This window comes from Gymnoscopelus braueri, assembly GCF_963280865.1.
Source record: "Gymnoscopelus braueri genome assembly, chromosome: 8".
NCBI classification, from domain to species: Eukaryota; Metazoa; Chordata; class Actinopteri; order Myctophiformes; family Myctophidae; genus Gymnoscopelus; species Gymnoscopelus braueri.
Window position 1 is genome coordinate 24110808 of NC_137609.1, and position 14785 is coordinate 24125592.

The following is a 14785-nucleotide window of genomic DNA, read 5'->3' on the forward strand; positions in this document are numbered from 1 at the left end:
GCTGTTGTACTAGGGACATACAGTACATCTATTACAATGATAAGACTCTACAGTATGTTGCTGTCGTGCATGAAGCAATAGCATCTGTTAATGGTTCATTATTCTTTTCTGCTCCTTCTTAAGACAACACTTTTTTTAAATAATTTTCCACAGCCCGTGGTCACACCTAGCCTGGAAACCAGATGAATCTGCCAGTGCAAAAAAATAATTGCCCTCAGCAGATTTGGTCTGGCACCGCTCAGTTGTGATTGGATTTCACTCCCTCCGAAGTAGTGAGGGACCAATCAGGGCCCAGTATGCAAATATGCGGTGGGTTTATCACCAGAGGCATTTTTTTATTTTCCCCTTGGAAATGCAGGTTCCACACTGAGATTACAGACTAACTATCTATGCAGTGATATTAGTCTGGCCATGCCAGGCTAGGTCACACCCTCTTTATCTGTCTGCTTCTGAGGCAGGCAGGGTAAGTATCTCCCCTGCTTCTTACTTAAAACACTCTTGTCATTCTTGCATGCACAAGCTCTGCCGTGCACATATACTGTACACAGTGGTTCATGTCGCCACTTGTGAAGCCTTTCTGAAGTAAACGAGTGGGAGGAGTGCTGGATCGGCGCCGCTTACAGTGTGTGTGGAGTAAGGCGAGTGAGGCTCTGTGAAGAAAGCTCATTACAGAGCTAGGGAAATGCTGAAGACTCTCAACAGGGGCACTAGTCATGCACAGTCATTATGGCTCAATTAGCTGGCTAAAAACACCCCAAAATAGAGTCTAAGACGCTTACACATGAAGCTGCCCCCTTGGCCCACTACCACTCACTGGGTAGCATTTCCATTAAGTAGGCAAATGCAGTACAAACAATAGAGAATCATTTCCTGGACAAAGGTTAATCTTTTGTTTTTGGTCAGTCATCATTACACCCTGCAGAAATGTTTCTTCCATATCAGGTCTGGAAACCTGCCGCCTGGCAAGCCAGATTCATCCTGTGCATGGCAGCCACTGAAAGGAAATAGGTAGCTGATATATTGCACTTTTACCTTAGCGCTAGGTATACTCTTGGTTGCTTGTTTTTGCAGAAAATGCACTAAAGACTTCTGGTGATTAGTAGTTTTCGTTCCCTACCTATGTTGAATACACTTATTGTAAGTCGCTTTGGATAAAAGCGTCTGCTAAATGACTGTAATGTAATGTAATGAAAGACCTCAAGCTGTTTCACACAGATGAGCACCTATTCCTGTATAAATGGGCCGCTGCTGGTACATAGCTTCCAGCCCACCTAATGTTCAAAACAGGGCAGGAATCCCCGTTGAGGCAGTTGACTGTAAGTGCCAATAAATGGGGGAGGGGTACTACCTGACCTCGTATAACTAAATGAACAGACTCCTTTAATTGCTGGCCATCCACCTAATTGGCTCCCATGGTGAGGCCATCACACATGACAAAACTATTCATACTGGTCTCAGCCCTGGAAGGATGGAGGCGGATCAAGGGGCTGTGGATTGTGGGAGGAGGGGAGTATATTACTGCTGCTGGTGTTGTCCCCTAGCCTAATCTCTCACCAAGGCTGGGTGGGTAGGGTGGGGAGGGGGAGTGTGGAGGCTGAGCATCCTAGCTTAAATCTGAAAACAGGCTCCAGCCACCATTTTAATTGTGTCTAATGCCTAGCACATAGCTGCCCTATCTATCCCTCTCTCTATCCCTTTATCCAAGCATGTATTTTCTCATTAGAGGCATAGTAGAAATTTGGGGTGGTGGGGCGGTCAATAAATGTGTTGAACCAAATCGGCAAATGAGACTCAGCTTAAAGGGATAGTTTAAAAAAAAATCCAAAATGTTTTTCTATCGATTAGTCACCCCATGGAGACTTGAATTCATGGATTTCTTTTTTTTTGTCGCATTCCTAAGCCAGTAATTTGATGACCGGCAGCAGTTCCGGTAGTGTCGCCTACCAGTCTGCTGGTCATCATATTTTTGGCTTAGGAATGCGACTAAAAAATATCTCCAAAAAAGTCTCCATGGGGTGACTAATCGATAGAAGAAAAGACATTTGGGGGTGAACTATCCCTTTAACACATTCACTGCATTTTAACGATTTCTTACCTTTTCAAGTAGTCACAGAATATTTATCTCCAGTATGACTGATCCCCTGATGGTTGATAATCACTGAGGGTTTTCAGGTGTGGTATAAAAAATGTCAACAAGGTCATCGCGACCTCGTTGGCATTTGTTGTTTGATGTTTGAAAATAGCATGTATCACTCAAAAATACATAGTAAAACACAGGAAAATTTTGAAAATGTTCTCTGTTTATTTTTTAACATTGAAGTGAATGGAGCAGCAAATCTTTGGATCGCGTTATCTCCTGGTTCTTTGTGAAGAACGGGAAAAAAAAAAAAAAAAAAAAAAAAAAAAAAAATTAGAAATGTTTTTAAACATTTTTTAATTATTAAACAAAACGTTTTAAAACGTTTTTGGCAGGCAAGTGCTTAATTCCCAAAAACGTTTTAAAACACAGGATGATTTCGTTCCATCCGAGAGATGACCATCTCGTTTTCAAGGGGGTCCTTTAAATTACAAAATACACTTCTTACATTAAGACAACCGTTGTCCTTCAAGTTCAGGTGTTCTCTCAACCTCTTCTTGTCCCTCTTGTGAGCATAGGACAGGGTCATACAGACCTCTTACCAAATGCCAAGCAGCTATCACCAGGACTGCTACACATGGCTCCTTTACACATAACCACTTAAACCCTCTACAGTACACTAACTGGACCTGAGTTGGCTCTGTACTTTTTTGTACCACTTTTTTCCTTCTAGACCAAAATCTCTTCAACAGAAATTTGCGATCTACGGCTATCTAGATAACTCTACTCGCTTTCAATGTAATGTAACAATCTCGCAAATACACATTCCTCTACCTATGTGCAAAAAAATATTCCGATTCTGATTTCCCCCTATGGGCTCATCATCCATAAGGTGACAGCTGGCACACTGGCTTATACTGTGGGTGAAATCTGTCCATCTGGCCAGCCACAGCTATAGCCTCTGTTCTATAGCCACAAAAAATACTTTGTAAAAATGAAGATAAATATGGCTTTTCAAGACTACTGGCCGTGCGATCTTCTGTGAACCATTCCATATGCATGGATCACTGCTGCCAACTGCTGAATCTAAAAGTCAATCGTAGCTGCAGAAGCACCAGACTTCAAAGCCTGCACAGAATGAGCCCCAGGACTCCTAAGCTACGTAGAAATTGTACAGTATTATTGATTGGAGAAGATAAAGGACTGGTTGGAGGCAGTCCAGAGATCACAATGAAGATAAACCATCAGCTTGGATTTGCATTAATATTGATTCAAATCTATTGAATGGCATATATTTTGCATTGCAGAGCTGGAGGCTTAGGTCTGTTTCAACATTCTTCATAAGGGATGCGTTTGACACGGCTGAATGTATGTACCATACAGTATGAACCAGAAAGAAATTCCTAACTTCAATCAAACTCCAAGATTCGAATTTATCAGGAACTATCACCCTTTTGACATTTTTGTGTGCTGTATGGCAAATATTACAAATAATAATGAGCAGATTTGTTTGCAATGTACAAACACAAGGTCACAATTCCTTTATGGCTAAGCTCTGTTTAGCCATAAAGCAGTGTGTGTGTGTGTGTGTGTGTGTGTGTGTGTGTGTGTGTGTGTGTGTGTGTGTGTGTGTGTGTGTGTGCGTGCGCGTGGATGTGAGTGCGTGCGTGCGTGCGTGCGTGCGTGCGTGCGTGCGTGCGAGTGCGTGCGTGCGTGTGTGCGTGCGTGCGTGCGTGCGTGCGTGCGTGCGTGTGTGCACGTGTGCCTCTGTTTAGACCAGCCTGAGAGAATCCCTGAGATTGCGAAGCTGTGAGGATTAGAGTAGACTCAAGTCACCACACCAATTCCCAATCCACCATGACCGTAGCATTAGCACACTGAAGCCCTCCCTCACTTGGGGCTGGAGGAGACAGAGCATGCTGATGAAACCCACTCGACAAGCCTGGGCCTTTGTCCTTCACTCTCTGTCTCTATGACAACCTCATTCTGACAGCCACAACCCGGAGAACAGAGCCACTGATCAGACAGTTTAAGAGTTGGCTGCAAATATGTTACAATGTCTTCCATGACATTACATGACAATATGACGTACGGTAATGTTATCGTAGCAGCCACTACAAACCTCCACACATCCAATCTTTGCTCTGACTATGCCACTGCAGCAGAAGTGCTATTAAATAACCATGTTTGTATAGACCAATTATAAAGAGCTTGGCTTCGGTAACTTACTCTGCAGGGGCAGGTTTTCCCTCCTTTCCCTGCAGTGCAATGAAAATGCCTTTTGGCACGTTATCAGATTGTTTATGTACTATTTGGATACTGCCTGAGCACTCAGCATCCCTGTGGGTACCTGCCAAAGTCACGGTCTCTACTAGAGAGGAAATATTTAATATTTGCACTCCCAATAAAAAAACAGGTGTCTACCTGTTTAGGGCTGTGAACAAACTTTTGGGAGGGCAGGTGCCCTAATGTAACCTCACACCACAAAAAGCATAGAATTTACAAACTGACCAAAAAAAGGAAAAAAAGACAGTAGCAATGGTATGATTAATAGAAAAGCCAGAAGAATTCTGGCTTCGATATACATGCAAGGCACATCCTAAAACCAGGTATCAGGAGGGGAAAATGCAACAAAATGACCTGGTGTGGCCTTTGTATTGAATGAGATCAGGGCAGAGAGCAAAGCTGTTGTTTGGTTCGACAAGAGAGAAAGAAATGAGACCCAAAGAAAGCAATTTCTCCTGTGAAGGCACTTGGGCAGGTGCTCAGGCTGGCTCCTGTGCACATAACTGTGTCAACTTGACTACAAATAACCGGTTCCTGCTATATATAAGTACTTGCTGAAAGCCTGAAACATCACAAATCTTCAACAATGTGTTACATAGGACAGTGTCTATTGTCTTACCCCTGTTCCTCCATCATCTCTTGGAGTTCCATGCATTTGAGTTCCACCCTCCTTTTCCTCTCATGGTCCAAAATCTCTCTGTGTGGCTTTTTTACGAGGACAGGCTCTGCCCTGGGTTCCCCATCCTCCTCTTCCTCTGGTTGGCCCTCCTCGCCTTTGGGTCTCAGGACTTGGGTCAGCACCGGCTCTCCTGGGCCTGTAGCCACCCCTGCCACCGGGGCCACCGGCTGGGGGACCCCATTTGCACCATCTTTGGGGGATGGCACCCTCGTCTCATCATACATGGTCTCTAAACTCTGTGAACACGCATGGGGAGAACAGAGAGATGTTAGATGTGCCAATGTTACCTAGAATAGATAGTGCCTAGGTTGGTTGGTTGTCAGACAACAGTGGATAATATAGTTTTTCTTCCATTCATTCATAACATTGACAGCACTCCACTTTAATTAAACTCTATTTTAGTGTGTGTGTGTGTGTGTGTGTGTGTGTGTGTGTGTGTGTGTGTGTGTGTGTGTGTGTGTGTGTGTGTGTGTGTGTGTGTGTGTGTGTGTGTGTGTAAGATTATATACATATACATATACATATACATAAACATAAACATAAACATAAACATAAACATAAACATAAACATAAACATAAACATAAACATATACATATACATATACATATACATATACATATACATATACATATACATATATTGTATTATGTTTGCACTCATCATTCATTAAATTAAATATCAGTCATTGCTCACAGTGTTGTGTGCAAAATCTGCACTGGCTGTTTGACAGCTATACATAAAAGGTTAGTACACATACGGTATGTGTACTCACAGGCTGGAGTACACATGTGTGCATTTGTGTTGAAATTTGTTTTGGTTGCTGTGGGCACCGGCGTCCCTGATTAGCCAACCCGACCTGTCAGCTACGCTTCACTGATTGCCTGGCGAAGCTTTGTGTAATGTGTGTGCCGCTTTGCCAATATAAGTGGCAGCATGTACAATAGAACTTCATTTGCGTATGACCATGTACGTCATCAATACAACATCAGCCGTTTCTGACAATATCAGGGATACGCTGCCCGTTTCTAGCAGTGGTAACGGTAACGCCTAACGTCTTACGGTAGGGGTATTGCATAACTGGGTGGGGCATGCATTCCCAACTAGTATCGTTCCCATCTTACGTTGGTCCCCAAGTAGTATCTTACAATAATAGTAGCATTTTCAGCATTTTACCCCCAGAGGTTACCCTCTGAGCTCTTGGCATAACTGACAAGTGAGCTTTCAGCAGTTTGACGGTAACATCTCGGGACAGGTTGCAGTGTTTCTGCCTGAACTGAGCATTTCCCTTCACAAACATACACACACACACACACACACACACACATGCAAAGGCCCATGCATGCGCACATAAACACACAGGTTATTTGGGATTTTGGCCATATGTCACTATGCATTACCAGTGATGACACTGGCTTCATAACTTTTTTGATTAATCATATAATCGATAAGCGATACCCCAGTCATTAAATTGTTGTTGAACTTGTTGACTAAACATCATTGTGTGGTTAATAAGTCATTTGAACTTTGTAAATAAATTGTTTCTCCAGAGATGCAAATCAAAATGCATTAAAATGTACTGATAATTTCACTTTGACAAAAAATAACCTACAATGATATTTAATGTGTTGGAGTACTAATCTCAAGCAAGTTTCAAGTCAATGCAAGTTGTTGTCTGGTGGTGGGATCCTTGAAAATAAAAAACAACCACTGTATGCTTTGGGAAATGGTTGTCAGTAATGTAAATAAATAAATAAAATAAAGTATATAGGGTGCATGGTTACGGAGATAGGTACTGTATGTACTATGTAACCTATAGTACATAATACAAAATCAGAGGGGTAGTGGATAGAAACACGTTGTATATAAATCTACCCCACTATTATTGGATTGCTTCTATTGTAGAAACAGTTGACTTTATCCTCCAGCAATGCATTATTTTTCCCAAGTTGAAATCTAATCCAATGGTTCTGACTTTCCACATTTTTCTATTTCAGCCTCTTGCACTGATGAAATGATGAGGTTGTCATTTTGGGGAATAAAACGTCATCTGGTAAAAGTGCTGCATGGACTGAGCAGCGATTAAGACAGATTGGCCTGGTTTGGCCAGGGTAGAGAATGCAGGGAGAGAGGAAGGAAGGCCTTGACGTGCTTTGAGTGCAGCACTGCCCAGCGCCACTACTCCTCTACCATAAAACTAATGGCTTCATTTTTCACTGAGGAGTCAAAAAAGACCACGTCAGGTACTTCATCACTGACACTCATGGGCAAAGCTAAGACGGGTGACACTGACACTGGATGCAAATCTCCTTTGCCCAGCTACCATCCAATCATTTCTTTCTCCTAATGATTGTGAACATGGTCGCTTTCTCTCTGCATCACATCCAGCTGTTAATCCAGCATTTCAACTCATTGTTAGTCTTTGACTGGATAAATATGATGTGCATGTTTTCCTTTTATAACTGTCACATGCAATGGCTGATGATGGAACAGGTGGCGGGACAGCGGGAGACATCATCTGTGAATCTATTACCCAGTAAACTGGCACTTAATATTCCATGACAAGCTTGCATTGGCACACAGTCGCCAACCATGCACTGCCCATAGAGGACAAAAGCCCTTCTCTTTGAAAAGGAACTTACAATTACCATCAGGTATGCAGGAGGTTAGCCATCTGGGAACTAGCAACTATCGATTATTTTCTTTGTGATTATTCTATCGAATCGTTTTTCGATTAATCAAATATCGAGAGGCGTGGGTTTTTTACACCTACTAGATTTTTTAAAATCGTCTAAATAGAATATTCTGATTAATCACTTGCAAAAAGCACTGTTTTATACTTTGTTTTACAACGGTGTCATGCGAAAATAGCCTATCTACAAAAAAAAATTAAATAATGAAACTAGCAGGCTTACAAGCTGCTATATAGAACTTATATTTTCTCATTTCTTGTTCCCTAAAAGAAAAAGAAAATATATATTGTTAATCTATTTCCCCCATTATGTTATTCAAAACATTTCTTTTTAATAATCGATTAAATCAATTAGTTCGATTAACTGTTGCACCCCACAGTGATCTAATAATTTGTAGAGTACTATCATGTTGAGTAGAGGCATCGATTTGACCTTGTCAATTCCTTGTGCGGAATGTGTGCAAGTACACATGAGAGGATAAGATCAAGCAGGGTTATTCACAATGATTTTGCTCTTGATTGCGCAGTAGCCTTACTGATTTCTTTAACTTGACATGGTGCTATGGATAGTAGCCCAGGGTACTTGGTGTTTGGCATGTGCTGGGCAATTCAGGCTTGGATGTCAGCCAGAGGGAGAGCCATAGCCCATGCTAATTGCAAGCTTCCTGGACATCGTGTCTAGGATGCTGGGTCAGTGCTGGTGACACTCACACCCTGCAGCTACCGCCATATGTACCCAACGCTGTCCACCGATCTGAAACTGACCTCTAACAAGCTGCAGCAATAATGAAAATGTCACAAGGAATTTAGCAGAAGGGGATCCTCCTCCCATCTCAGAATGTGATTCCCCACACTGCCAGATGTGGAGCCTAAAATAGTTTAGGCCCAGCATCACTCTCTGTTAAACCATGCTGTAGATGTCAAGCCGTCTCATTATGCTAACACATTATTCTGCAGACATTCTTATTCTTCCCACAGGGAAGACAGGAAATCTGTTCTCTCTCAAGCTAAAACAACTAAATCATTTAATTGTGTAATGAAACAATCACGGCAGAAGGGGAGCCTTGTCACAGAGGGCTGATAAGGTAGAACCATGGCTAATTGCATGTGAGTCCTCCACAGGGACTGAAGGTTATCTGGAGTCTAGTATTAGTGGTGGCATCTGCCTTTTCTCCTAATGTTGCAGGCAGCGCCACATAAGACTGTCATGACCCACGTCCAGATTTTGTCATCGTTCACTATGCTGAGTGACGTTGATAGGCCACACGCATCAGTTATTTCCAATTGCAGAGAGGTGACATGGGATTGTATATTCAATATTCCATTTGCAGCTATGTTGTTCAGTGGCTATGGGAAAGAAAGCAGTAATTTGCTTGTGCCTTCTCTCCAGGGAAGTTGAAATAGATCCGTCCCTCTGCGGGACGGCCTATGTTGTCTATTCCCCACATCATATACAAGTGCAACCGCTGATCTCTGCTTGATTAGATGCTGCCGCAGTAGCTCCTGCTGTGTCGGCACCGCAGCCGCGTGTTCTGCTGACATCATCACACCTCGGAAGGCAAAACAGGCCTAGTGTAAACAACACTAGGCACCAATTATAGCAAATGTGCAACAGTGCCGTTCGCAGAATGTGCACAAGAGCTGCTGTGATTTCCGCGCAAGTGCCATATAATCCCTCAGTTACACGGTCTCAGACATCCCACGCAGCGGTGCTTCATGCCATGCATAGATGGGCACTGGAAGCTCAATTAACAAGAGCGTGGCAGTCATCGTGTCCCCAGGATGATGACATCTTTAAGGAACAATTACTCTAACAAGACATTAGGGATGGGATTTAGCATCGATATGATGTTATCCAGATACTATAATGTGCTTTCTTCAAAAAGTTCCCGGTGTTGGCCCTTCCTCATAAAATAAAAGAATCTATCAGACATTTACAAATTGTGAGAACAACCAACTCTTTATCCCCTGTGGGCATATTGATATATGTACATACATTATATTGCTATGATTTCATGATCATTAGGCTACGTGTCAGGATATGCATTTCTGTGTCTTGTTTTGAAGTGTTTCTGGTTCTTATTTTGTAGTATTGTTCTAATTGTTTCCTGTCCGCCCCCGTAGTTTTGTGCCTGCCTTGTCTAACCTGTCTTGTGATTTGTCTGTGTTTCCACCTGTGTCCTCTTAGTCCTCGAGCCTATCCCAGTGTTGATTGTCAGTTGAGTTCACCTGTGTCCTGTTATCCCTGTGTCTATTTAAACCCTGTGTTTGAGTGTGGTCCTTGTTAGTTCCTCGTATGTCTACCGTGTGTTCAGTGTTATTTTCCTGCCTCGTTTTTGAGTTTATTAATAAATTGCTGGATTTGACCTGCTGCCTTCAGTGTCTGCATTTGAATCCTCGTTCAACACTTAACCCTGACACTATGTTTGTTTCATTGGACTGCAGAAATGTGAAATAGAGCTGCCAATACAATTTATGTAATGAAAGGTAATGAAAAGCTTTGAACCTATAATTGCATCATTGTACCATTGTACCACTATACAATCTTTTTGGCAAATATGAATAGTGAGATTTAGCATCAACCTTTCAATTATTAAACCTGGTCACTATACTGCCTCCCCCTGGCCAGCCGGGGCGCCTGATGGAGGGGAAAGGAACTGCTGGTTGGAATAATGTGTTCCTTCCACGGGCTACGTCCGACCAGGGAAACTCTCCCCTGTCAGGTGACAAGAAGGTCAGTAGGCTCTCATGCATTGAAGGAGGCATGAGCTCGGCCCTGGCCTCCCTAGGTTGAAAGAGGGAAGGTAGTGCCCAGGATTACATAGACAATTGGCACTGGGTGTAAAAAATGGGGTTACAAAATCGTGGGATAAAAAAAAAGAAGAAAAAAAATAATAATCAGTTATTGTACTGTCCAGTGTAACAAGACTAGTGGCACTTATGGACACCTAACATTTTATATATTATACATACAATGTATATAGCGCTTTTCTAAGTACTCAAAATCGCTTTATAAAACAAACGAAATAAAAACGACTATTAGGAAAAACTAGTTTAAATGTTAAAAACAAGAGAACTAAGAAAAATATAGCTGCAAGCAGCGATAATACGGGGCCAGCGATTGCAGAGAGAAGAAAGAAGCAATGATAAGCCATAGAAACATAGAAGACTTGAGAGAAAGAAGACCATGCAATTAACAAATGAGCATTTTAAACCCTCACTAACCCTAACCTCAGTAAAACTATGCCTACCCCTAACCTCAAGAAATACTACGCGTAAGCCTACGAATGCCAAATCATGATCACCTCAACACATCGTCGGGGACAGGGATCGAACCAGTGACCTCCGGACTCACAGGCTGCCTTTCTTCTCACTGAGCTAGAGATATGATAGCCCTGGTAGTGTCTGTTGATATATATAACTCTTTCCGTCCCTGATGGACCAAGCCTCTGTTTTGCTAACTACTCTAGATCACTGGTTCCCTAACCATCTACCGATAGAGAAATTGTGCGTCTCCTCAGAACAGAAACCAGTGAAAGTAGCCGGTCTACAAGCTCACAAAACGTTGCTATCTGAAAAGTTGTGAGATTGTAGATCGGCTATTTTCACAATGAAGTATGTCATACATTGAAAAAAAATACTCTCAAATAAGCATTTCATGTTATCTTTAACAATTGCACATGTATTCATTGATGTTGTTTGCAATGCACTTTAAATGAAGTCTGCATTAAGTGAGCCTTGAACCGGCGACCTTGCGGTTGTCAGGCAGATGCTGTAGAGAGAAGCCATTGGACCGACAGACCTGAACCGGTGAAAAAGGAGGTCACACAGATGATACAGTTTCACGCAAATAGCTGAAAAATCCTGGGTTTAAGTGTAGATGAATAATTTTCATAAAACTGCAATAGTTAAAATCTCCTCCTGGGACTTTTGAGTAATCTGCATGAAACTTTTTACACATGAACTTTGGACCTCTGCCGACAAAGCGTTAGTGGCGGATTTTGGCCCCGTAAAAATGATAGATGATTAGAATTAGGTAGGGAATGCTGAAAAGGTGGATTTTGAGTGTGGTTTTAAACGTGGAGAGGGTGGGGGCAGCTTTGATGTGAGCTATATAAAATATAAATATTTTGCTGTCACTCTGCCTTTTTCTATACATACTTGGCATATTTCTTCCATTTGGGTTTTTGTGCTAGAGAATCCTTGCTGCTTCTACTTTTCATTCAATTGTATGTGTGAATACAAAAATACCAATCACCAGCCATTTAATACACAAAGTGAAATGCAGAAAGAAAGAAAAAGGTTGGGATTGGTCTTACAGGGGCCCATTATCAACGCTACATATTCTACCTTCTCCTTTCTCTCTCCATCTCTCCTCCACCTACCTCTTTTTCTGTGTCTTTTTCTCTCTTGCAATGTGCGGAGGGTCACTGCGTCTGAGTGCCGAGGCTCCAATAATTGGAGCTCACTCAGCACGGTGGCTGCACCTCAAACATGATTGCCAGGTGGAAGTAACAGGGAGCATGACCTTGACTGAAACTGACACGGAGAACAATTGAAAACCTTCCTGGGCTGCTATCTCACTGCTTGGATTTTTAGTAAGCTTCCCATGCACTCTGTATGTCTCCTTTCTCCCTCCCTCTCTCTTTCCATCCTCTATCTCTTTCTCTTGCTCTCTCTCTCACACTCATTCTCCAGAATAATCTGGCCCTTGGCTGGAAGCTTGTGTTTTGTTTTTAGCAGTTTGGCACCTAGAGGATGTTTTCCTCCTCTCAAGGTCGTCCGCCTTTCATTCTGATCACGTGTATTTTTGCCCGGAAAACAAGCAGCGTCAACTTTTGTTGTTATCACGGGGACGGAGGGTGCATGCAAAATGAGCAGAGCGGGCTCGAGGGAAGGGAAACAGGGGGGTGGGAAACAGTAATACACAACGCGACACATGACCGTGTTTTAAGTGTCTGCTGACTGAGGGATCACAAATTCGAAAGACTCTCTGCAATTTCCCATTCGATGCCACTCAGCACTGTTCCGCTGAATATAATTACTATGGCTGGAGCTTGAAGAAACAAATGCCTTTTTTTGTGCTTATGCAGAATACAACAGCAGATTGCACTCATGCAGCACTAAATAGCAGAGGAGTGTGGTAGAAAACATGTCTGAAGCATTGATTTACTGCCTGAGGTCTTCAGCATCTAGCTGGTCTGTTTCAGTGAATTCTTGCCCAGACATACTCCACCACTGATTCAACTGCATTAGAGAGAGAGGGGACAGAATCATACCAGCAACAAAAGAAAAGAGTAGACTTGCTGTAAAGTGGTCCCCCTTATTTTCCCATTGTGGGACCTTTTAGGGTTGTGGTGCAGGGCTGATATAGGCATGGAGCTCTGAGTGCAGTTGAGAGAGATGTTGCGGCTAACAGGAAGGAAGAGCGAGTGACTTAAAGTACAGAGGTAAACTAGAGCGATGGAGTCCACTGTTTGAGCCACTATGTTGGGGAATTCTGCAGACAGCATTTACTACTGGAAATGCCCTCTCTCAGCTGTGGCCAAAACCCTACACTCTGTTGTGTTGAGCCACTAGCAATTCCACATAATTCAGCATGTGGGGATCATACACATATAAGATAAACAAGTCTAATGTTAGCATACTCTGAACTACTGCTCAGTTATGTTGACCTCTTAAAGGTCCAGCTGCAATGGCCTTTTTTGCTACCTTTAATATCTCCATTATGGATATGTTCTAAAAGTGTGAAAAACACATTTTTTTTTAATTTAATTTAATTTCATATAAGAAAGAGAGAGAGAGGGGGGAGAGAGAGAGAGAGAGAGAGAGAGAGAGAAATAGGTGCTGAATGCTGATACTAGGAGGGGGTGAAAAATAGACAATTGATATTGATGGGCTGGTATTTTGTGGAGAAACAGAGAGAGTGTGTGACAGAAATAAACCATTTCTGTCCTAATTCCAATGCAGCAAGTATACTAATGTAGAGAAAGACACAGCTGTACAGTTTATAATATGACCTATTGCATACAGTCTTGTTATATAGTTGGTAGGGTTGTAAAGGACATCTAACAGTTACAGTATGAAACCAATTTACAATGTAAATGTAACTATAAGCAGCTACTATTACAAAGAACAATTGGGTAATTAAATAAAATTACAATTCAAATAATAAATAACCAATTGTGAAATCAAACGCGATATTTCCCTCAATGCCTATCACATTTTTGCATATTTCTTAATGTTGATGGTAACTTAGATAATGAGACCAAACATTCCCTCAGACAGATGGATGTAAATGATTTCAAGGTCAAAGTCGATGACACAATTATCTCTAGCAAAGAAGAGATTACCTATTTGGGTTGTGTACTTGACAAATACCTGACAGGTGATAGCATGGCTACAAAGGTGGTCAAAAGAGTAAACCAGAGAACCAAATTTATGGGCAGAGTTTCCTCTTTTGTCAACCCTCAGGCCCTCAGGACCCTCTCTGGGGCCCTGATTCAACCACTTTTTGACTATGCTTGCACCTCCTGGTACTCCAACACCTCAGTGTCACTGAAGACTAAGCTTCAAACCTCCCAAAACAAACTGATTCGGCTACTCCTCGGATTGGGGCCCATGACCCACCTTTCTCCCACCCATTTTGCCAGCCTAGGCTGGCTCAGGGTGGAAGACAGGGTTAAACAACTAAAAATGGGACTGGCCTTCAAAATTGTAAATGCAAATTTGCCCGATATGCCCCCAATTCCCGCATATCTGAGTAAATACCTCCAAAAGGTTAGCGACACCCACAGTCACAATACCAGAGGGAGCGTTAACAACAATTTGGTACCACCCACCCATAAATCAAACATGGGCAAATTCTCCTTCTACAGCACTGCCACCCAGGATTGGAATAGTCTAACTCCATCCCTCAAAAAATGCAGTTCGCTGGGCTCATTTAAAAGAGCCTTAAAAAATCACCTTTCAGGAGGCCAAAGGTGGAGGTAGTACCATTTTCCCGTTAGACAGCAGACCCCCCCCCCCTGTTCTTGTACATATTTTTTTCCC

At 42.4% G+C, this 14785-nt stretch overlaps 1 protein-coding gene across 1 annotated transcript in view; it reads right to left on the bottom strand.

The window, feature by feature from the left end:
* Window positions 1-5266, bottom strand: part of srrm3 (serine/arginine repetitive matrix 3) — a gene marked incomplete at its 5' end in the record, with an annotated part of 41730 nt that extends 36464 nt beyond the window's left edge. The window contains one exon of the mRNA XM_080435288.1: window positions 4983-5266. Coding sequence (XP_080291414.1) covers window positions 4983-5266 — 284 coding nt within the window. The remainder of the gene's footprint in view (window positions 1-4982) is intronic.
* Window positions 5267-14785: the final 9519 nt, after the last annotated feature.